Below are 24311 nucleotides of genomic sequence, written 5' to 3' on the forward strand. Positions count from 1 at the left end.
AGTATGATCTTTGTGCTTGCATTCAGGTTTCTCATTTATGGCTACTCGTATCATTGCCATTTACTTAACATTTTGATCCTTTTTGGGCCTTTGTAGGGAGTCACTGATAAATTATCTGCTTGACATTTGGTCAGATTTTTCCTCCTTAAACTCCAGTGTGTTCTCTAATACCCATTTTTTATTTATATTTTCATGTTTTTCATTTTATTGTCATATTCTGATCCTTATAGTGGTGGCTGTACCATCTAACCATACTTTCTTTTACCTTTCTCCATAGTCTGATTGCATTAGTTAAAATTTTAAAACTGTATTGAAGTTATTACCATCCATTGTGGTACTTTTGATAGAACATCCTTTGTAGACATGGTCTATGTATTCCCAACAGAATCACTTCTCCAGAAGTGGTTCTCTGTAGCCACTTCAAATTTTCTCTTAGTAGATATAAAGATGGTAATTAAGGAGAAGGAAATTGCAAGAGTTGAGTAACGAAATTTATAAACTCAAGAAAAGCTAGATACAAAATTGAATGATATTGGGTATGTTAGAATGATGATGATGGTTAGGTCCCCTGGCCATTGATTTACACTGCTACTGAGGTTTCAGTTGGACAGAACATATGAATCGTTGACTGTAATAATGGGTGGAAGGCAAGAAGTTTCCTTAGCTTATTGCAAATTTTAGATAAATGCATCCCATATATGGGATGCATCTTTTACTGCCCGTCACTGTCATTGACAGTATCTTTTAATGATTTCACTCTTAGTAAATCATTCAGACTTACATATTTTATTCATATTTTACTTACGTTTTGTAGTGTATTGTATCTTTTCTCTGTATTATGTGTATTTCAGGACCCTGATGAAAATGTAGCCCTAGAAGCCTGTGAATTTTGGCTCTCATTAGCAGAGCATCCTATTTGTAAGGAAGCCCTTAAACCACATCTGCCGAAGTTGATACCTATTTTGGTTCGAGGAATGAAATACTCGGAGATAGACATAATTCTTTTAAAGGTTAGCTTTGATGTGTTCATATTTTTGATATGCTTAAACTAGAAGAGAGCTTTTTCATTTGTTTATAAATACTTGAAGTAATTTGATTTAGGGTGGCATTCATTTTAAGAGGCTATTAGAACAATATTTTATATTGTCTTGTACACATAAACAGAAATTCTTTCAATAAATAGGGAGATGTGGAGGAGGATGAAAGTGTGCCTGACCGTAGTGAAGATATCAGACCCAGATTTCACAAGTCAAGGCACACCATCCGGCATGAGCCCATGGAGAATGGGGGAGGAGGAGAAGAATTCCCTGATGATGAATCTGATGATGGTTTAGATGATGATTCTTCCCTGTCAGACTGGAACCTAAGAAAGGTATAAGAGCATTACATGATTATTTTATTTGATTGGCATCTTTCATTATTGAGAAAGGCATAGGGGAGATAAACATGAGAGTTATGGAAAAGCATGAGTATGCAGTTTGTAGGAGGTGAGAGGATCTATGAGATGTAAGATGTTATTTACAGGTGACACAGCTGTGATGGCATAATCACGAGAAATTGCAGTTGTTGTCTTATCTAAGGAGTATGTGTGGGAGAATGATGTTGAGAGATAGTATGGTAAAAAGGTTTATCGAGGGAGAGAGAGAGTTTGATTTTAGAGTGATTTTGAGTGAAGGGGTGTTTTTGATACCTGGAAGCGGGCATGGTAGTTGATGGAATAGTGGCTTTCTCTGGGTTTTTAGCATGCATTTCATCGTCTTTTTTTTCTATTTTAACAAATTCTTTGAGGCAAACAAACATGAAAAAAACATTTGAGAGCTTAGGAAGAAAAATGATTACTGTATTGAACTGTCAAGTGAATAAAAACTTATCAGTAACTTATGAACCCATTACTGACAATTACCTCATGTTCCTGGCATTAGGTGCCATGGCCAGAAGGGAACAGGTATCAGAGATAAAGGTGTGTTTTTTCAAGTTGGGCATGTGTGGGTGATTCACGCTGACTGCATTATGGCAGAATCCAGTTGAAGGTGCTCGAAGTTTGGTACATTCCATGTATTTGAATGCTGCTGTATGTCATATGAAAGTTGTAAACGCATACAATGGATATGGGTTGAGGATTAGTATGAGTGATGTTTTAGGCTGTTTGCTTGATCCACCCAAGAAAGATCTGAATAAAGCACTGACAATGTAAACACATACAATGGATATGGGTTGAGGATTAGTATGAGTGATGCTTTAGGCTGTTTGCTTGATCCACCCAAGAAAGATCTGAATAAAGCACTGACAATAGACAGAAAGGTGAAATTCAGATTTGTACCATCAAAGTATTGTTGATAGTAACTGATGTGTTTTTTCATTGCATGTTTTATTCCCCTCCTCTAGTGCTCTGCAGCAGCCTTAGATGTGTTGGCCAATGTATTTCGTGAAGAGATGTTACCTGTCATTCTTCCCATCTTGAAAGAGACACTTTTCCATCAGGAATGGGAAATTCGTGAATCAGGTAAACTTTGATTATATTATCTTTTCATTTGATAATTTATAAGCAGAGATGGCTTGATAAGCATTCAGTAGTATTTTCTTGAGGAAAGTGATTTAGTAAGATTCTTAATTAAGGGAAAGGCAAAATTTCTGTTGTGGGGTGTGATGTCACAGTATGGATGAAAACATTTTGTTTGCAATTTGATGTCAAAGTATGTTGACAAAAGTTGGGTACACACATCATAGATGTGCTAGTATGTTTTGCATTCTCAGACTACAGGCTTTTCTTCAGATTATGTTCCTGTATCCTATATTCTACCAAAAAAGTACTGTCGACTTTTTCTTTTTATAGATTTTTATAGATTTTATAGATATTTTTATAGATTTTTGCATAAGCACTCCTCTGTGTAGAGAAAGTTGGGTTGTCTTTGTATATAAGATAGTTTTATGTTAAAAAGTTTGTAGGTTGCAGTTCTTAAAGCACCTCACATAAATGGTAGGAAGAAAGATGTTCGTATGAATTTTTTTTGGCTATTAATGGTACTGTTAATGATCTTGATAATTTCATATATGATTTTTGCTTTTGTTCAGGGATCCTTGCCTTGGGAGCTATTGCAGAAGGTTGCATGAATGGCATGACCCAACACCTCCCTGAGCTCATACCGTACCTGATTAACTGCCTCCAAGACAAGAAGGCTTTGGTTCGTTCCATCACATGCTGGACCCTCTCCCGTTACTGTCACTGGGCCGTTGTTCTCCCTAACCACACCTACCTCAAACCTTTGATGTATGAGGTGAGTAGTAGTGATAAGCTGATAAGTATTGTTTACTGTGGTATTGTTGTTCAGATATTTTTATTAAATGTCAATACATGTAATCTGATGTCACTCATTTAGGGGAAAAAAATTCCAGAAATACAGGTGTTGAGGAAAAGATAGATATTATAGATTTCTAGAGTTATAGGATTTTTGTGATCCAAATACTTTTGTAGTCCCATATGAAAAATGGAAAAATGAATACCTAATGGCTTTTCTTCTTGCTTTAGGAAGTTAATGTTATCACCAAATGAAGAGTTTATTCATGTGTACACTTGTCTCTAGTTGTCATCTTTATTGTACTGAAACCAAAGCCTGTGTACTGCATGGTTGACCCAGAATGCTCCCTCTGCCATGGTTCAGCCATGTGGGGAGATCCCCCCCTTGTATACCAGTTTTGCTCCAGTTTGTTCTATCCAGTGCATGCCTCTTATTTTCCTTAATTTTTAGGCCTTGGTAATCCAAAGACCCTTGCTTCATTCCATCGCTTTGATCGTCCCATCCCTTTTGCTTCTCCTACTTTTGAGACCAATCCTTGTTGTCATCTTCCTTCCGCTTGTCTATTCCAAATGCCTCTACCATTGCAGCAGACCCTGATTGGCCCTCAGAAACAGACTGCACTTTATGATTAAGATCAATCACTGTATTGACAGCTTATCAAGGATGTTAGGCTTTGTGTACAATATTTCTTTTATGACTTTATTTATTTGACACTTCATACATGATAAGTTCATCTTATATTATGTTTCGTTGCCTGGCTTTTTATTTCCAGTGCATCAAAAGAGTTATGCCTGTGCATTCTCCTCCTGGTCCAGTTTCCTGAAATTTGTCTTTCTAAAGAAATGCAAAACACAGCAGCACAAGCACTTAAAATCCTGCTGAGAAAAAGCTTTGATTGGCATAATTCCAGTAACTTTGAAACTAACATGTATTGTCCTACTCTAGAAAGGAGGAAGCAAAACATTCCTTTAGCTCTGTCATTGCACATTGTTAAGAAGAGTTTCTAAAGATTTCTATTTATCTATCAATATCTCTGACATCCATTCCGTTTGGGAACTCCCTCAAGGGGGTGGCCATGTCAAAATAGTTTCCGTAAATGTTGAACTCTGGTGCTGCTTCTAAGCCTTTAGTGCCTCACCCTTATCAGGCAACTGTCAGTGGACAACCCTTGTGCAGTGTTTTCAGATTTTTTTATCAGATGTGTGTACATAATCTTGATTTCAATCAGGTGTGTGTATATAATAGTCTTGATTTCGATCAGATGTGTGTACATAATATTCATTATTTCTGTCAGAGGTGTGTGCATAATATTCTTGATTTCTATCAGAGGTGTGTACATAATATTCTTGATTAATGTTACAACCTACACTTCTACCTAATGTTCCTACCTACCTTTACCTAAAGGTTCTGTCTAACGTTTCTACCTACTACTCCTATCTGTTGCTCCTACCATTTTGCCAACAGGCAGGGCTCGTGCAAAGCGTTCACCACAGGAAAATCTAGTTGCAAAGAATGTGTTAAGTGTTCTCAAGTGTTATTTGTGACAAGGAGAGATTGTATATTTGTGGGTAAGGCAGAATGAAAAAACAGCTACCTGGATCAAAGGAGGTCAACTTGACAACCATTGAAGTGCTGGCTCACTGTGCCGCCATCACTAACTCTCTCAATACTCAGGGAGGTATTATGGGTTACTTACCTCCTTTTCAGCGGCTGCCTACCAACTATTACATACTTCAAAATATTTTTAAGGTGGTAACATGGAAAGTTATTCAAGAATTGCAGATTTTAAATCTTTTCCCATTGAAATTCACGTTTCTTTTCTCCCTGAAAAGGAAGATTTGCAGACTTGATAGGAAAATTTGTTCTTATTAGGTAGATAAACCAGTATCATGAAAGGTCCATCTGATATTCATAGCTTGGTTAATGTTACATCCATCTGTATAGTCAATGAGTTGATGAAGGTTTTCTATAATTTTTTGCTCATTTGCCATATAGTTACTTGAATATCACAGATCATGTATTACTTGAAAAAAATGTATAGGATCAATGAGTATGACAGCTGCATGCATTGACACTGAGATGGGAATATCTTTTACAGTTTCCCATAGATCTAGATTTTTTAAACATTGTTGTAGTGGTGTCGGCACATTTTTTCCATGGAGTTACAAATAGCACTTACTGAAGTCGTGCTGTTCTGAGAAGTGTTGGGTAATGATATACTGAATTTGTTGTTTTTGTAAGTGGTCCAAATGAGATCAGCTACATTATGAATGATGTAAATGTATGGAAGGTTTTCTGGCATGTAATCACGAAAGTGTGAGGAATACGGAAGTATTGAACATTTGAAATGAAATGAAAATAACATCGGTTCGGTGTGTGTGTATATTCTTTTCCTAAGGATTTTAGTGCTGTAATTATTGTTTCCTGTTGTAAAATAAAGTTTTTTTTATTCCAAGTATTACTACTATTTAAGGTAATTGGACAATTTTGAAGTGAATCAGTTGATATTTACAGTTGTTATAGTCGAATGTTGTGTTTTATCAAAAGTGAGTTCTTTTTGTGGATTTGAAGTTCACTGGTATGAATCACATTATCAACACAACCCAAGATAGCAAGGTTTCAAGGCCAGAAGCTCATACAACTCTAGATTGATTGATCAGTTTTGGAGAACAAACAAAATGCTGACACAGACTGCAAAATCCTTTGATAGATGCAGCCTTGGTATCATAGTTCACAAAATGCAAAGATGGGTATAACTGAAGTTGGAAGATGGGTGTCTAGTGCCTGGCAACTGGCGTGTCCCCAAGGAACTGTGCTTAGATCTTTACTGTTTGTAATTTTCATATCTAAGTGATGGAATCACAAGCCACAGTTTTGTTTTTTCTTTTGAAGATGATGCTAAAATGAGTTTGGAAGTTTCACATATAAAAGACACCACAAATTTACCGTTAGGCTTTTGCAAAGTTTTCCAATAGGCCACTGAAAAAGTGTTTTTAATGGTGAAACGTTCCAGCTATATCAAAGGGGAAATGAGATAATCAAATGCTTTACAAAGTACCTGACTAAGGAACATTACCACATAGTGAAGGAAGTGTTAAAGATCTTAGTGATAATGTCTGATAACAAAGAACGCTGGCTGGATTTCATGGACCTTCACGATGAGAGGAGGATCCATTGATGACATTCTTTGAAGCACTTGCATTCTTCCAAGTAGAATTTTGTTCGGAGCTTACATTACATTCCGCCTTTGGCTGTCACTGTCTCATGGCTAGCTTTGCTTATCTCTGCTAGAATTGACATCTGCCAGTGGCCAGTTAAGGGTGAGGCACTAAAGGCTAAGAAGTGCTATTAGAGTTCACAAGTTATGGAGTCTGTATTACCGTGGCTGCCCCTGTGAAGGAGTTCTAATTGGAATAGGTGTCAGAGATATAGGTAGATAGCTTATTTCTGGGACTGATTTAATGTAGTTTTGTTTTCAGTCCTGGTAGTAATCTTATTAGGTGAAGAGCAACATATTGCCAAATCTTTGGTGAAATTAAGCCTTAGTACAAAAGCATCTTAAAAGGTCATCAGTGCTGGAAAGGTCAAATGCAGGTTACACCTTTTTGCAAGCACATGTTGTAATAATGGCCTTTCTTGAAGTGTTGAAGAAACAGAGATTAGAATGGCAACTACCAGAGTGAAAACATTAATATTGGGTTTGTTTAATCACAGTGCAAAATAAAGGAGAGCCTTCAAACCCCTGAACCCAGTAGTTATGCATGGGCACATTCCACAAATGAATGGCTGGTGATGCATATGCTTAGTGATTACCTTTTGAATTTTGACAAGTTTTTTAGTTAAGAGACTCTGATGTTGTGATCTCTGTCTTTCTCAGTATACTATTGTATGGAATAGTCATCATTAAATTGAGATGAAATGCATAAGTTTGAAATTTGCAAATACTTTACAAGTATTGGAACATAAGGACTACCACAAACGGTTGAAAGAACTGTCTGCAGCTTAGAAAGAAGATACAGATATATGATAATCTATGCATGTAAGCAAGTCATGAGCATCAATAGTAGTGTACTTTACCTAATTGTTTTTTGATAAGAAACAGTAATTACATTTGACGATTATGTAATTTGCCATTAAATAATGTTCAGGGGAAAACAAAGACTACTTTGAATCTTAAGGAAAGAGCTCCTGGGTCATCTGGGGTCACCCAATTCTTCTCATGATTAGAAGTGGGGCTTGCCTGAAGCACAAGTTACAAAGGTCCCTTTCTTACCACAGTTTTGAGTATACATGCTCAGAATTATTTATACAGTTTTACCAACCAAAGCATCAAGTTTTGATTATCCATTGTATTCCATGGCACCACCAAAATATTATCCATGCATTGGATGTATAATCGGTGCTACCATCCTGGTCGTCTTGAAGGTTACAGATGGATGCTTAGTGAATCTCCCACATAACACTTAACAGCACTTAACTCTTTCTTCATAACTGTAGATTTTCATGTGAGTGCTGTATGCTAACCCTGCCTTTTGTCTAGTGAGGGTGAGACACTAAAGGCTAAGAAGCAGCTCGAGTTCACCAGTTATGGAGACTTTTGCTGTAACCACCCCCTTGAGGGAGTTCGTGAAGGGAATGGGTATTAGAAACATAGATAGATAGCATTGGCCAAGTGTCATGTGGCTGCAGGCTGCCTGTGGCCTTGCCATGCAGACCACCATTTCTAGGAGGAGGTTAAAAACCAGGCAGTGTTGCTGGGGTGCACGCAGGCAGACTTTAAATAACATATAGCTGACTGGCTGCTTTGTTTAAGAGTATAGAGGTGCAACATCACTGATGACATACTGCCATTATACTATTACTTTAGATTTTTGTACATCTTTTAATCGTACTTTCTGAGAGTAATCATAATTTTGAAGCATAGCATACTTATTTTTCACCCTAAAGTGCTCATTATAGGACTAAATGGATATAGCTCAAGGTTCACCACACTAATCACTCCATTTCCTAGTAGGCCTGAACCTTGCCAACCCTTGGTGTTCTAGGAACGTAACCCTCAGCAGTGTGCAAGGGACGCCTGTATTTGTTTTTATTTCATGATAGCATAAAGCATTCTTGTTAACATGATAGTTAATGATAGATAGCAATTATTTAGCATGTATCAGTGTGCACTGTAGGATCTTTATGGTTAACCTGTATAGAATATTCAGATGTATCATTTGTTCATTACCTTTTATTTAGATTATCAGACATACACATCATTCACTATTTTTTGTAGTGCATTGTTTATTCACTGCATAATTACCTAAGCCAACTACATGTGCCTTTACTCCCTTGTTCTAGGATATTCCATTCATCTTTATCATGATAAAGATCACATATCTTCGATAATCAGAATTTTATTCAACATCTGTTGAATTCAAATCACTATCAAGTTCCCCAGAGACAATCTCAGATTTGCTGGTCTTTGCACACAGCTGCATGGTGGTTGCAAAAATGAATTAGCACACATGAGTGGAATGGATAGGGCTATACCTTCCTCCTCAGCTATATATGCATAGCTGATATGGCAGGATTTTTTCCTTGGTGCTAATCATAGGTGCTGATGACAAGGTAGCTCTGCTTAACAAAAAAGTGCACTTTCATATTTAAATGAAGCTGGGAAGATGCAACCCATTTGAAATGAGGTTGCAGTTGATGTGCTTAGCATAACTTAAGTATGGCTGCAGATCATATTGGGTTAATATTTCTGTAGAGTTTAGCAATAAATGTTAGATAATGAAACTCGCCTCAAGAGATAATGCTGATCATAAAAGTGTTCAATATGTACGTTAACAGAATTGAATAACTACTGTGTTGTATGGTCACTGACTAAGCAGATGGAAGTTATTGAGAATTTGGAAACACTTAACATGCAAAGTGAGGGAATGGAACATAGAGGGACTGTTGTGCTAGGTGATTGTTTAAAAGTCCCCAGTGAACCCAAGATTGACGTTTATACAATGTGAAAAGCAGCAGGTAGAACAAATGTTATTAAATGAGATAAATGAGCTTTGAGTGCAATCCACCAGCCCTGGCTGTAGGTAGAATGTTGTCTTACAGAGGTAGGTATTCTCCATCATTTTTTTTTTTTTTTTAATACTTTGTCGCTGTCTCCCGCGTTTGCGAGGTAGCGCAAGGAAACAGACAAAAGAAATGGCCCAACCCCCCCCATACACATGTATATACATACGTCCACACACGCAAATATACATACCTACACAGCTTTCCATGGTTTACCCCAGACGCTTCACATGCCTTGATTCAATCCACTGACAGCACGTCAACCCCGGTATACCACATCGCTCCAATTCACTCTATTCCTTGCCCTCCTTTCACCCTCCTGCATGTTCAGGCCCCGATCACACAAAATCTTTTTCACTCCATCTTTCCACCTCCAATTTAGTCTCCCTCTTCTCCTTGCTCCCTCCACCTCCGACACATATATCCTCTTGGTCAATCTTTCCTCACTCATCCTCTCCATGTGCCCAAACCACTTCAAAACACCCTCTTCTGCTCTCTCAACCACGCTCTTTTTATTTCCACACATCTCTCTTACCCTTACGTTACTCACTCGATCAAACCACCTCACACCACACATTGTCCTCAAACATCTCATTTCCAGCACATCCATCCTCCTGCGCACAACTCTATCCATAGCCCACGCCTCGCAACCATACAACATTGTTGGAACCACTATTCCTTCAAACATACCCATTTTTGCTTTCCGAGATAATGTTCTCGACTTCCACACATTCTTCAAGGCCCCCAGAATTTTCGCCCCCTCCCCCACCCTATGATCCACTTCCGCTTCCATGGTTCCATCCGCTGCCAGATCCACTCCCAGATATCTAAAACACTTCACTTCCTCCAGTTTTTCTCCATTCAAACTCACCTCCTAATTGACTTGACCCTCAACCCTACTGTACCTAATAACCTTGCTCTTATTTATCATCATCATATATATATATATATATATATATATATATATATATATATATATATATATATATATTTTTTTACTTTGTAAATGCAAAGGAGTAAATGAATATTCTTTAGCATTGATTTTTTGTAATTGGTGGACATATACATGTCATTGTATTGCGTTTGAATAGATATTCTAGTATCTTTATTTTCTTTCTTTTTTCTAATTGAATAGGTTGCCAGCATTTGATATTATTAGTATCCAGCATGATCCTTTTGCTGCAGGTGCTAAATTTTGCTACAGGTCTTTAAATTTGTCCACTCCGTGTTGCATTTTGATTTTAGTACCTTGGTGACATAGTTGCAAGAGGCTTTGTACCTCACCCATATGAAATTAAGGACTTTGGGGTCTAGTTACTCTTCAGATGTCAGAGAGAGGAGTACATTGTCAAGCTCAGTAGAGTTTACTTGGACTTTTTGTTAAAGTTTCCTCATTTTATGCAGCATTTGGAATTCTGATTAACTGCTGTGTGCTATTATAAGGCCTTGAGAAGTTCTAGTATTACATTTTGTTGCTGTAATTGAGACTAGTAAAGGGCAATATCATTCTCCATGGCACAACTGATGGCTTGACGTTATGCAGTGTAATATTCTACAGTGGTTGTAGTGGTGTGTAATCAAGGGCAGTTTAATTTGATTTTTTTTGTATATATATATATATATATAAGGGAGAGGTACTCTCAATTTTTTACGCCCATCTGCTCTGAGAGACGAAGGGTTTTCCACTATTTGCTTTGGAAGGGTGGATGCACAACAGTTCACAGAATATTGTACGGGTACATTAGTCATATGTTATGAATGTGAAGGTAATTATATGTTGAATATTTTCTATGACTTAGAATCATAAGATTTCCTGGTACTGCAATACTTCAGCATAACTGCTTTGGATTAATTGTACTACTTTTGCATAGAAATAATCATATATTTTTTCATCTTTTGGGAGTCATACATTGACTATATGTCTACCCCTTGTGATAATTGACATAGTCCTTGTATTAAGACCAAGGCACATATTTGTGGTGAGTCTTACGTAGCCCTCCTTGTAATATGACATACACATAGTGGCAGGTCATTTGTATCCCACTGACACTTATGATTCACTGGATGGATAATCTGTTTGGAGACCACTGAGTTGGCTACAGGAACTTGGGAACCCCACATTTCTTTGTGTTTTTATAGTGCTTGATATCTACAGCTTTTTGTTCAATAATTGCCATTTTAACCATGTGTTATGAATGAAGATAATAAATCAGCAGCACCTTGATTGGGTAGTGAAAGTTTCATGGACATCTCTCTGAAATCCAACATATTTTTTTTGTATGGCTAGCAATTTATTTGTGTATTTTTAACTGTGTTTATGTAGATTGGCAGTTATATGGTATTACATGCCTAAATTTTTTTATGTAGGATTTCTTACTTATGCTTTTGAGCAATATGCTTTGCATTTTCTTATAATAAGCTGGAAACCCAGTTTATTTGAAATACTGTGGCTAGATTACAAGTAATTTACATCAAATTAGCCAGAAGATAGCAATCTTTTAGTTAAATGTAGCCTTCACACATCTGTATTAAGGTGTTTGAAAGGGATTTTCTCATTTCAAGAAATTCTCAGGGTTAAAAGAATTTTCACAATTTTCATTAATGGGATATAAGTAGTCTTAAGCTTTGTCAGCTCTTGGTCTAGAGCCTGTATCTTGTGTAAGGTTAGAAAAGTGGGCTTTATTTTAACTTCAACTTAGTCATGAAGGCATGACGTCTTTGGCATTGAGCGTGTGCTATGACAGTCCTGGAAAATTATTGCAGTATTTGTATCTTCACTAATCAGAGAGAACTGAAGCTTTTAGTGATCAATGTTTTAATATTGTCCTAGTCTAATTTCAGATTTTAGAGATGCTATGGCCTGCAACACTTCTAAGTTTTGAGTCAATGCCATTGTTTATTCCCTCGGTATCCTCTTCAGTGAGATGATGTACTCATAGAATGGGTGTATGGTGGCACCTTCAATGAGTATTGTTATTCCCTCAAGCAAGGTGAGAAGGTTTGTCAAATCATGTGAGCACTACAATTCATACCTCTGTATTTTACCTTGCTTCAGTTGTATAATTATTTTTTTTTATATATCCAAGAACTTCAACTCAACGTATGTTCAAGCAGATTTTAGAGAAGTGGTTTTTTGAGGTTTGGGGTTATGTTTTTCTTGGCTGTTGTATCAAACATTTGAACCATGGTGATGGTGCCCATGTGTTGGATGAAAAGTCCATGTTCTCGTTGAACGTTTTATTTTTTAATGCAAACTCATGTCCTTTAGTTTGATGCTGCATTGTATGTTGGTTAGCAGTTGTTCATTTGACTGCATTTTAATATTTGCTGGTTGTAAAAAGGAATTTTATGTTTTTGAATTGACTTGTTATAGTTATTTTAAGGTTTCAAGGTTTTGTATCTAAGAGATTTTCCTGAAGATGATTACCACACTATTTAAATATTCAGCGTAAAAAAAAAAAAGATGTACAGATGCTCCTCGACTTGCAATGGGGTTAGGTTTTGATGAGCCCATCATAAGTTGAAAATATCTTTATTTGAAAATACATTTAATACAGTTAATAATGTACATCTAACCTACTGAATGTCATAGCTTATCCTAGCTGACCTTAAACATTCTCAGAACACTTATATTATCCTACAGTTGGACAAAATCATCTATTTTATAATAAAAATCATCATTTTATAATAAAATGTTGAATATCTCACCTTTGTAAAGTCAAACATCATAAGGGAGCACTTGCACTCAGAAGGAATAGTATCGGCTCTTTCTAGGAAGCATTGATTGGCATTAGGACGTGGATCCATCTCATGATGCCTTAAAGAGTATAGGTTCTTAATGTAAAGGGTATGATTTTGCATAGTACCTTAGAATTTTTTATTTGTTAAATCTTGATTGACTTAAAAAAGTGTTTTCATATGTACTTGTACCCTCTTTCTGACAAAACAATTATTGCAATTTACATTACTGGTTCTGCTTATGGACTGGCTGAATGCATGTCTGATGCTCTTATATAAAGGGAAAAGGGACATAAGTGAATGTTTTATTTATAGAAGTGGTTGGTGATAGAGAAGATATTGACATGCACACAATTTTGTTGAGGGTAGCAGTGTGGCTTGAGAAGAGGTAGAGGTGTTAGCTTTGAAAAATTTGTGAAATTTACTTAGAGAATGAAATGTAAGTGTCATTCTTGAATCTTGAGGAAACTACTGATATGGGCAACAATAAGGTAATTTTGCACAAATTTAAAGAATTGTGTTAGAGAAAGGTCAAGAGATTGGGCCCTAGAAGTGTAGAACTCCCTTTTTGTACTGTATAATTAGGTAATTACACACACGCTCATCTCATGGATTTCTATGAGGGAGGAAGCTATGTCTTTGAGAAAAGAGAACTCTACGTAGATTATTAACATTTACTCTTATCATAAGGCATTTGACACTTTTATCACATGGAATAAGTTCAAGGAACTCTTTCACTGGATAGAAGGTAGTCTTAGCGGAAGGGAACAAAGGATGCATGTTTAAGGAGCCTTTTTGAAAAGGGTGGCTGAATGGTATCCTGCTTACCTCTGTTTGCAGATGACGCAAAGGTCATTAGAGTGAAAAGTGAGGAGGATTGCATCAACTTCCAAGGCGATGTAGACAGACCACTTTCCCACCTCAGTTTCTGTTTGTACACCTTTACTTTCTGGGGAAAAAAATCCACTGTAGTAGATATCTTTCCATTTACCCCATATGTTTATAGCACTATAGAGCCGTCTTGTAATCATCTATTTATATTCGGGAGGAAGTTTTCCATTTGATCCCATCGATCCCATCTCTTGATTGTTTTCTGTTATACAGCCATTTAAACTTCAGTATGCTGTCTACAGTTTTTATGTTGTCATTTAGTTTATTCCATTAATCCATTACCTTGAAGCTCTAAAACTATTTTCTACATCCTTTCTCATTTTAATTTTGTGCTTTCTCTTTGGAAATAGTATATGTTGTTAGGAATGTTAGGCATGAGCATTAAGTAGACATATTTAATAGGTAAGTAGACATATTTAGGTTGGTAAGGTTATTTAATGTATGTATGACTCATGGTGAGGTGCCTGAGGATTGGCGGAATGCGTGCATAGTGCCATTGTACAAAGGCAAAGGGGATAAGAGTGAGTGCTCAAATTACAGAGGTATAAGTTTGTTGAGTATTCCTGGTAAATTATATGGGAGGATATTGATTGAAAGGGTGAAGGCATGCACAGAGCATCAGATTGGGGAAGAGCAGTGTGGTTTCAGAAGTGGTAGAGGATGTGTGGATCAGGTGTTTGCTTTGAAGAATGTATGTGAGAAATACTTAGAAAAGCAAATGGATTTGTATGTAGCATTTATGGATCTGGAGAAGGCATATGATAGAGTTGATAGAGATGCTCTGTGGAAGGTATTAAGAATATATGGTGTGGGAGGCAAGTTGTTAGAAGCAGTGAAAAGTTTTTATGGAGGATGTAAGGCATGTGTACGTGTAGGAAGAGAGGAAAGTGATTGGTTCTCAGTGAATGTAGGTTTGCGGCAGGGGTGTGTGATGTCTCCATGGTTGTTTAATTTGTTTATGGATGGGGTTGTTAGGGAGGTGAATGCAAGAGTTTTGGAAAGAGGGGCAAGTATGAAGTCTGTTGGGATGAGAGAGCTTGGGAAGTGAGTCAGTTGTTGTTCGCTGATGATACAGCGCTGGTGGCTGATTCATGTGAGAAACTGCAGAAGCTGGTGACTGAGTTTGGTAAAGTGTGTGAAAGAAGAAAGTTAAGAGTAAATGTGAATAAGAGCAAGGTTATTAGGTACAGTAGGGTTGAGGGTCAATTCAATTGGGAGGTGAGTTTGAATGGAGAAAGGCTGGAGGAAGTGAAGTGTTTTAGATATCTGGGAGTGGATCTGCCAGCGGATAGAACCATGGAAGCGGAAGTGGATCATAGGGTGGGGGAGGGGGCAAAAATTCTGGGAGCCTTGAAGAGTGTGTGGAAGTCGAGAACATTATCTCGGAAAGCAAAAATGGGTATGTTTGAAGGAATAGTGGTTCCAACAATGTTGTATGGTTGCGAGGCGTGGGCTATGGATAGAGTTGTGCGCAGGAGGATGGATGTGCTGGAAATGAGATGTTTGAGGACAATGTGTGGTGTGAGGTGGTTTGATCGAGTAAGTAACGTAAGGGTAAGAGAGATGTGTGGAAATAAAAAGAGCGTGGTTGAGAGAGCAGAAGAGGGTGTTTTGAAATGGTTCGGGCACATGGAGAGAATGAGTGAGGAAAGATTGACCAAGAGAATATATGTGTCGGAGGTGGAGGGAACGAGGAGAAGAGGGAGACCAAATTGGAGGTGGAAAGATGGAGTGAAAAAGATTTTGTGTGATCGGGGCCTGAACATGCAGGAGGGTGAAAGGAGGGCAAGGAATAGAGTGAATTGGAGCGATGTGGTATACCGGGGTTGACGTGCTGTCAGTGGATTGAATCAAGGCATGTGAAGCGTCTGGGGTAAACCATGGAAAGCTGTGTAGGTATGTATATTTGCGTGTGTGGACGTATGTATATACATGTGTATGGGGGTGGGTTGGGCCATTTCTTTCGTCTGTTTCCTTGCGCTACCTCGCAAACGTGGGAGACAGCGACAAAGCAAAAAAAAAAAAAAAAAAAAATAGTAGGAATTTGTAGGAGCCTCTGCAATTGCTGTGCTACAGATGCCCTTTGCCAGTGGCATGCTAAAAGTGAGCCACTAAAAGCTATGAAGCGGCAGTAGAGATCACTAGTTATGGAGACCTTGCCATGGCCACCCCGTGAGGATGTTACAGATGAGACCAGGCTTCAGGGATATGGGTAGATAGATAGATAGTATTTGTGCTGGTGTTCACATTTGAGAGGGTGTGTGAAAGAAGGAGTTTGATAGTTATGTGGAAGAGAGAGTGAAAGAAGAAATTTGAAAGTTAACGTGAGTGAAAGAAGGGAATGGGCTTTAGCAGGGAAGAGATTGAGTGTGTTTGATTGGTGTGAATCTGGATGAAGGAGGGTATTTCATGTATCTGGGATGTAGTGTGGCTCTTGCTACAACTATGGATGTCAAGGGAGCAAAGGTTGTGGGTATATTGTGTAGTGTGTGTAAAGAGAGGTCTCTGCATATGAGCAGAGATGTGTGTGTTTGATGTTTTACATGTTCACAGGCCCTTCATGAAAAAGTACATAGGGGGTTGGATGTGTTTAAGGTGAAAAGCTTGAGGATAATGTACGGTGTTAAGAGGATTGATCAAGTAAGAAATAACAGGGTAAGAGAGGGATGTGGTAGTATGAAGAGTATGGTTTTGATAACTAAAAATGGTGTGCTGAATTTTTTTGGGAGATGTTGAGAGGGTGAGTGAGGTGAGACTAAGAGGTTGTATGTGTAAGAAGTGGAGGAAGCATGGGGTAGGGGAGACTGAGTTTGTGACAAAAGGATGGTGGGAAAGATGGGTTTAGTTAGTAAGAGTTGAACTTGCTGGAGGGTGTGAGGTATGTGTATGAAATAAGAGTAATTTGGAACAATATGTTATGTAGAGGATAACATGTCAGATGGCTGAACCAAGGTATGTAGAATAGTTGGGGAAACCATGTAGAGGTCTTTAGGTGTTGGTTTTTGATTGGGAGCTCTAGTTTTGGTGCACTATACATGACAGATAGAGTAGAGAGTGGTTGTGAGCAAGTAAGACTGTTCTCTTTGTGTTCCTGATGCTTCCATACTAACTTGGGAAATGTGAAAAGATTTTGTGTTATGGTTTGTGATTTTTATACCTGTGTTGCTGCATCTCTAACCTTGTACATATTTGTGCTATGCATTTAATGTTTATACAAACTTACACACCCTCAGTCTAAGCCAGGTACACATTTATAGATTTGCCCCAAGAGGAGGAGGAACAGCAGGGTTGGCTGTGAGCTAACTGCTGCTCCCAGGATTTGAACCTGGACAAGTCTCAGCTTTAAGTATGGTCAGTTGCTCTACCCACTACACCATGGTAGCCTGTGTGATTATTTGATCTGTTTGTGAATGTAATTTGTAGTCATTTGTAATGGAGCAAAGGTCTTGGGTGCATGAAGGAGTTTATGGAAGTAGAGGTCATTCTCTCCACAAACATACAATCTCTCCTTGTCACAGATAATGCTTGACAAACCCTAGCTCACTCTACTCATTTTCTAACTAGATTTTTTTTTTTTTTTTTTTTTTTTTTTTTTTTGCAGAGTGATATGCACAAGCCCTGCTTTTTGGCAAAATGCTATGAACAATAGATTTAAGTAGTGAGTTTGAACATTAGACAGGAGCATTAAGTAGAAACATAAGGTAGAAATAGTGGTCGGAGCATTAGCTGGAAGCATTAGGTAGAAGTAGTAGGTCGGAACATAGGTAGACACATTAGGTAATAGTAGTTGGTGAGAACATTAGGTTGACACATTAGGTAATTAGTAGTTGGTGGGAACATTAGGTAGGAGCCTTTGGAAACACTGTGCTGGAGTTGCCCTTAGCCAGTGGCCCACTAAGGTTGAGACTAAAGGCTAAGAGGCAGCACTGAAATTCACCAGTGATGGAGACTTGCTGTGCTCACTCTCTTGAAGGATTTTCCAAAGGGAACAGGCATCAGAGATATAGGTAGGTAGATAGAGGCCATTCGTTAACTGGAAGGGCAAACATGGGAATGTTTGAAGGTATAGATGTCCCAACAGGGAGAGGGTAGGTGTCTTGGAAATTAAATGCTAAAGGATGATATGTGATGTTAAGTGGGTTGACCATGTAAAGAATGACAATGTCGGAGGAGAGGTGTGGTAGTAAATACAGGGAGATTGAGAGGAATGACCAGGTTTTGATGAAATGATTCGAGGATATGGAGAGGATGAAGTAATGCAACTAAAAGTTTGTGCTTGGGAAGTGGAAGAAGCAAGGCTGAGGGGGGTGCTGAGAAGATGGAAGGATCTAGTTAATAAGGTATTAGGATACTGGCTCCTGAGCATTCTGGAGGGCAAGAAGCGTGCACAGGATACACTGAAATGTGTCAATGTTGATTGGGGCAACTTGTTTTCAGTGATTTGAACAAGCATTTGAAAGGGATGGTATGAACTATTTTGGGCATTGTATGCTTTTCAGTCCATATTGCTAAAATAGGAAAGGCATTATAGTAAAAAAGAAACTAGATCGTAGTGAACTACTGCACTTTATTATATATGAAAGGCAGAAGGTTTTGGAATCTATTTTGCATGATTTTTGCTTATGGAGTAGTTTACTTTTAGGTTACTTATATATTTATTATACTTGATCGCCATTTCCCACTTTTGTTTTAAAAAATGAGATATTTTCTGTAATTGGAGTATTGGCTTTGTTCTTTAGGCAAATTTGTCTATTTTTTTATTATTCCATGGTTGAATTTTTTAAGTGTTTTCATGGAGTCAGATTTTCTCATGATATATCTGTAATTGCATCATGCTTAATTTCATTAACATGCTTGTCTTTATCTTTTATTAATGCTTGTGGGGTTTTACAAGCTAAGAGGACCTGAATGTGTCTCAGTAGTTCATTAACATACTTGAGAGCATTCATGTAATACACAGTTGCATGCCTTTGTTCCAGTTTATGGAACTGTGCAAACCATTTCACCGAACTGTACAACTGTATTGGTTTAGATTTGTAGCATTGTCATTGGAGTATCTCTCTTTTCAGTTTTTGGAGTACAGTACAGTGTTTGTGGTTCACACTTTCATAGTCTTCCGTACATGCAGTTTAGGTGTTTTTATGGTATCACTTTTTGAGGGTGCCCATAACAATTCTGGGATTCGTTTGAAAATTACTGAAACGATATTTATCTAATGAGTTTAGTCCTTATCGTGATAATGTTATTTCAGTAACTTCTCCCTCCTTACGAATAAATGAACAACAGCCTTGTTTTTACATATCCACTCTCTAGCAGTCTTGTACACCAGGATCATGATGAATGTTCATGATGAGGAACAGTGAAATCTGGGGATTCTCAGTTTCATGAATTTCAGCTTGGTGGTTTTCGTTGTAAATAGAGGGTTCTAAACCTAAAGATCAGATAATGCTGAATATTACTCTTAGTGTTGTTAGCACTTACCAATTGCACGTAGGTTGAAGATATGAAATTGTATAATGTGATGTTTAAACCCAAGCATTTAGAGCCAATCATTTAGATGTGTCAGTCTTCGGGTGATAACTCTCCTTATCCTGGTGCTGAGTTGGTATATGTATCATTCTTGAATGACATCCTTTTTCCATGTTTATATCCATTAACATGTGATTCACTTTTGGGACTAAATCATATAAATTAATTGTACTTAAAACTTCATCCATTGCTTTTTACTTTTATGGATGATTGTACCAACAAAGTAAACGGTTCTTATAATGCAGACAACCTCACAATGACCATACCCTGACACCACAGTAGAGGTATCATATATGCAGCACTACATTACATAGTTGGAACAATTGCTTACCAAGGACAATATTTGCATCTACATAAGTCTTCAGTCACTCTTTTAACATTAGATAGACATGAATCCAGTTTACACCCTTCAGTCATCTTAAGTGGACAGTCACTCCTGAGCAAAACTCCAGCCAGTCTTGGCATCACATATGTTCATTCACTCCCTATATGAATATGATGAACACAGAAGCTTCATGCAAACTTGATGCCATCAGAACATTTTCACAGGCACCAGATTTGGACTAGTAAAAGAATCCTTCAGCACCCTGTGGGAACAGTTCATCCATGCTACTTTAAAACTATGCCTCACCTGCATGGTCTTTGACACTCAAAATCAAATATGATAAAGCTGCAAATCACACAAAACAGGGCACTCAGAACAATCAGTGGCTGCATGACAACAACAAACACACAACACCTTCACAGTGAAACAAAAATCCCTCCAGAGCAGTTCCACCTTGACATTTTCAGGACTTGTTCTGTACAAGAGCTCCAGACCCCTCCCATGCATCCCACTATAATGAACCACCAATCCCAAAATTAAGATAGAAAATTTATCCCCAGCCTCACGGATCAGTGACCTTTACTCAGATTTCCCACTACCCTCCCATCCCAAACAAATGTAACTGACAAAATGCATATACACTGAACTAACCCAATAAGTACCAAACAGCTACCCTCACAACACAGTCTTAAACTCAAAGCTATTAGACTAAACATGTATCAGAAACCAGGATCCCTGAGTCACACTGCCATCTATCAGGACACACATGCACGCATGCACACATTTAGTGGCTTGACTGTCTTCTGAACATCACCAATGGCTGCACTAATACAAACACCATTTTGCCATATCCCAAGCCCTTCGTGCTTGTGATGCAACTACCAGAAAGAATACAGAGCTCTTACTAGTTAAGTGTCCCTGCAGTCTCTACACACACACACACACACACACACACACACACACACACACACACACACACACACACACACACACACATCACAACACTTTATGACTGATGGACATAGCTAGCTGCTTGAGCACTGCAGGGGTCTCATAAAGATAGAAGGGACTCCTGGGGTAGGAAGTAAGTACCAGGGAGGTATGTGGCCTTTGTTGTCTTTTCCTAGCGCTACCTCGCGCACATGCAGGGGGAGGGAGTTGTTATTTTGTGTGTGGTGGGGTGGCATTGGGAATGAATAAAGGCAGACAGTATGAATTATGTACATTTGTATATATGTATATGTCTATGTGTTTATATTTATGTCTATGTTGAGTTGTATAGGTATGTATATGTTCGTGTGTGGACGTGTATGTATATACATGTGTATGTGGGTGGGTTGGGCCATTCTTTCGTCTGTTTCCTTGCGCTACCTCGCAAACGCGGGAGACAGCGACAAAGTAAAAAAAAAAAAAAAAAAAAAAAAAAAAATATTTCACTAATGTTTTGTCCCCATATTCCATAACTTGCTAGTGGTCTTGCATTTGCCAGTATTGTTAATATTGACAGTCAGATTCCAAGGAATATTTCTGAAGACGAATGATGATCAAATGTACTTTATACTGGTTTTACTGTAATTTATGCTTTTTTTTTTTTTTTTTTTTTTTTTTTTTTTTTTTTTTTTTTTTTAGTGTTGATAACTGTACTTAACTCATAAAACTCCTTTGTAAATAGGTTTTCCTGTGGTGAGTTATGTTCTATCCTTGCCTCTTGGCAAAATTGTTGGAGCATTAGATAGAAGTAGTTGGAAGGAACATAGAAGGCACATTAGGTAGAAGTAACAGGTTGGAACATTAGGTAGAAGCCTCTGAAAACAGTGTGCTTGAGTTGCCCACTGCCAGTGGCCTGTTAAGGTGAAGGCCACCAAAGGCTTAGAGGCAGCACTGGAGTTCACCAGTTATAAGTACCATTTTGGCATAGATATCCTCTTGAGGGAATTATCAAAGGGAACCTGCATCAGAGATGTAGGTAGACTAACCATTAAAGTGAGATTTGGCCGCTATGGGAAACAATAAACACACATGAAAAAAGAATGTTCCACTCCCCATACTTGTTTGCCATTTCCTGTGTTAGTGTATGTTTTTCTTGCTTTTTCCATGTTGTCTACACCAAATACTGATTAAGAACAGCCTTATTTGGTCACCTCTACTGTGTAGCTGTCTAAAGAGATAAAATTTCAGTTTCTTTTAGCTGTTTTATGGTTTGTGAGTTTGATTAAAGTTCCATTATTTTTATCGTGAAATGAACGTGGTTATAGAAATTGACAAAATATGATTGTGTAATTGCTTTTATGCTTATTTCTAAAGATTGCTTGTTTAGATTTTTGTTTAATTTGTGATATGATAGTGATATTAGATAATGGATAATAGAAGGTTAAGAAATCAAGTTTTATATTATAAAGAAATACAAGTTTTATTCTGTGCCACACATTAAGATCGGTTGCAGTTCTTGGAATTGATACCATTTTAGATCATACTTCTATCTTATTTTAGCATTTCTTTAGATATCACTTGTTTTGATTAAAAGTTCCATCTTACTATCTGGGAGTTATTGATTTAACAATTTACGGATGAATTAGTGAGATAAGTCATCATTAAGTGGATGATTTAATTGTATATTTGGTATTTGTTGTTCAAAATTGAATAAGAACATTTTGTAAATAGTGATTGTACCTAGATATGTCGTATATAAAGAAGTTCCTACATTGACTTTTAGAATTTAGAGTACTTGTAGCTCTCCTTTGACTGCAAATTTATTTGGATGTCTTGGTATATGTGAAATGGAGTTGATGTAATGATTATGTTATACACTGCAATTCATGATGCCAAATGGCTTGAAGGTATTAAGGAAACTCAAAGGAACAAATAGGAGTTAAATACTCTTGATTAGTTTTCATAGTCTCTTTCATGAAGAAGCCTTTTGAAACTAATGGAGAAGAGTAAACACACAGCTTTTGTGTTCAGTTTTCTTGCAGCCTTTTAATGATCACAGTATAGTTACTAGCATGTTCCTTAGATCCACCAGACAGGATTTATAGATCCACCAACTTTAGTTGTTGGCCATTGTCGGTGAATGAGTCATTGGCATGCAAGACAAAGGCACCTCCTCCTGCTGGCTAGGCCTCCCCAGTCACACTTGACCATCCTTTACAGGTGTGGGAAAGAATTGTCTTGCTTGTTCTGCAGACATGTGTGAGTGTACTGGGGTGATTGGTCAGTGTTGGGGACATAAATACGATTCAGATTTTGATGTACACATAGTACTTTTAGAGTAATTTACATTGCCAGTTATCTTTTCAGCTGCTGAAATGTGTTTTGGACAGCAATAAACGAGTGCAAGAAGCAGCATGCTCTGCTTTTGCAACCCTTGAAGAAGAAGCATGTACTGAATTGGTTCCATACCTGGCTGACATCCTCAAAACATTAGTTTTTGCTTTCAAGAAATATCAGGTTGGTGACATGCATGTAGTAGAACTTAATTGTAACCAATAAACAACCCTTTCAGTGTCAGTTAAAGATACGAGTTCTCATGATTAAGGCCATTTTGAAATGTCATACGTGATGGTGAGGCAGTAGCTTACACATTCACACAGATTGCATAGTTGATTTTAAGTTTGACTAGAGTCCAGTTACAAGCCCTTACATAAGAAAAATGCAGTTATATATGATCAGAAATTATTCCTCTTATGTACTCGTTTGAAAAATATTGATCTGAAGGGTAGGAGCACGGTAATTCAGGCTCTGGAAATGGGGCATTCTACACTGTTGTTAGCATGTTCCATTTTATTTTTATTTTTTCTAGGCAGTGCCTATATGTACAAACTGCTCTTGCATTTGGAATGCCCAGATGAAATATCCCTAGATTGATTCTGCTTTGTGTTATTTCCTAGAACCCATATCCAGATGTTTCTATTGCATTTTTTTATGCTTGAGAATTTTTATAGTTTTCATGGACTAATCTGAATATTTTCTTTCAGGCAAAAAATCTTCTCATACTGTATGATGCCATAGGTACTCTAGCAGACTCGGTTGGAAATTATCTGAATAAGGAAGAGTACATACAGATGCTCATGCCACCATTGATAGAAAAGTGGAATGTACTGAAGGATGAAGATAAGGACCTCTTTCCCCTGCTAGAGGTAAGGACCAGTTTTAGCCTTTGAAATCTGCTGAGGATGCTGCCTTTTCATTGCCATCCTATAAGCATTACATAAGCAGTATCCTGCACACATGACTGTTGCAGCCTAGTTTCCTATTGTACATATATTGTCTTTCAGGTAAATGTATGCTCAGGTTTATGGCTTATGTTTGTGAAATTGTGTGTAGTACTTTCAGACTAGCGAAAGTTATTGTGCGTATTTAGAACTCTACATAAGATTTTATTATATATAGTCCATTTAACTGCTACTTGACATATGTATGCCCTTTTTTTTAAGTCGGGTATTCCATCCTTTTTCAGCACACAGCGGTCT

General features: G+C 37.6%; 1 protein-coding gene and 1 non-coding gene across 4 annotated transcripts in view; both read left to right on the forward strand.

The window, feature by feature from the left end:
- Nucleotides 1-24311, forward strand: part of Tnpo (transportin 1) — a 78781-nt gene that overhangs the window by 15814 nt on the left and 38656 nt on the right. For all 3 annotated transcript variants that reach the window (XR_011712619.1, XM_071661138.1, XM_071661137.1), the window contains 6 exons: nt 852-1010; nt 1184-1372; nt 2386-2503; nt 3073-3275; nt 23140-23289; nt 23817-23978. Coding sequence is in view for 2 of the 3 variants with exons in the window: in XM_071661138.1 (XP_071517239.1) it covers nt 852-1010; nt 1184-1372; nt 2386-2503; nt 3073-3275; nt 23140-23289; nt 23817-23978 (981 nt within the window). In the remaining variant the exon portion in view is untranslated. The remainder of the gene's footprint in view (nt 1-851; nt 1011-1183; nt 1373-2385; nt 2504-3072; nt 3276-23139; nt 23290-23816; nt 23979-24311) is intronic.
- On the forward strand, nt 22842-23070 carry LOC139748385 (small nucleolar RNA SNORA53). Its single transcript, XR_011712654.1, has one exon. It is a non-coding gene; the product is annotated as a small nucleolar RNA SNORA53 (small nucleolar RNA).

The sequence above is a fragment of the Panulirus ornatus genome, chromosome 73, assembly GCF_036320965.1.
Source record: "Panulirus ornatus isolate Po-2019 chromosome 73, ASM3632096v1, whole genome shotgun sequence".
NCBI classification, from domain to species: domain Eukaryota; kingdom Metazoa; phylum Arthropoda; class Malacostraca; order Decapoda; family Palinuridae; genus Panulirus; species Panulirus ornatus.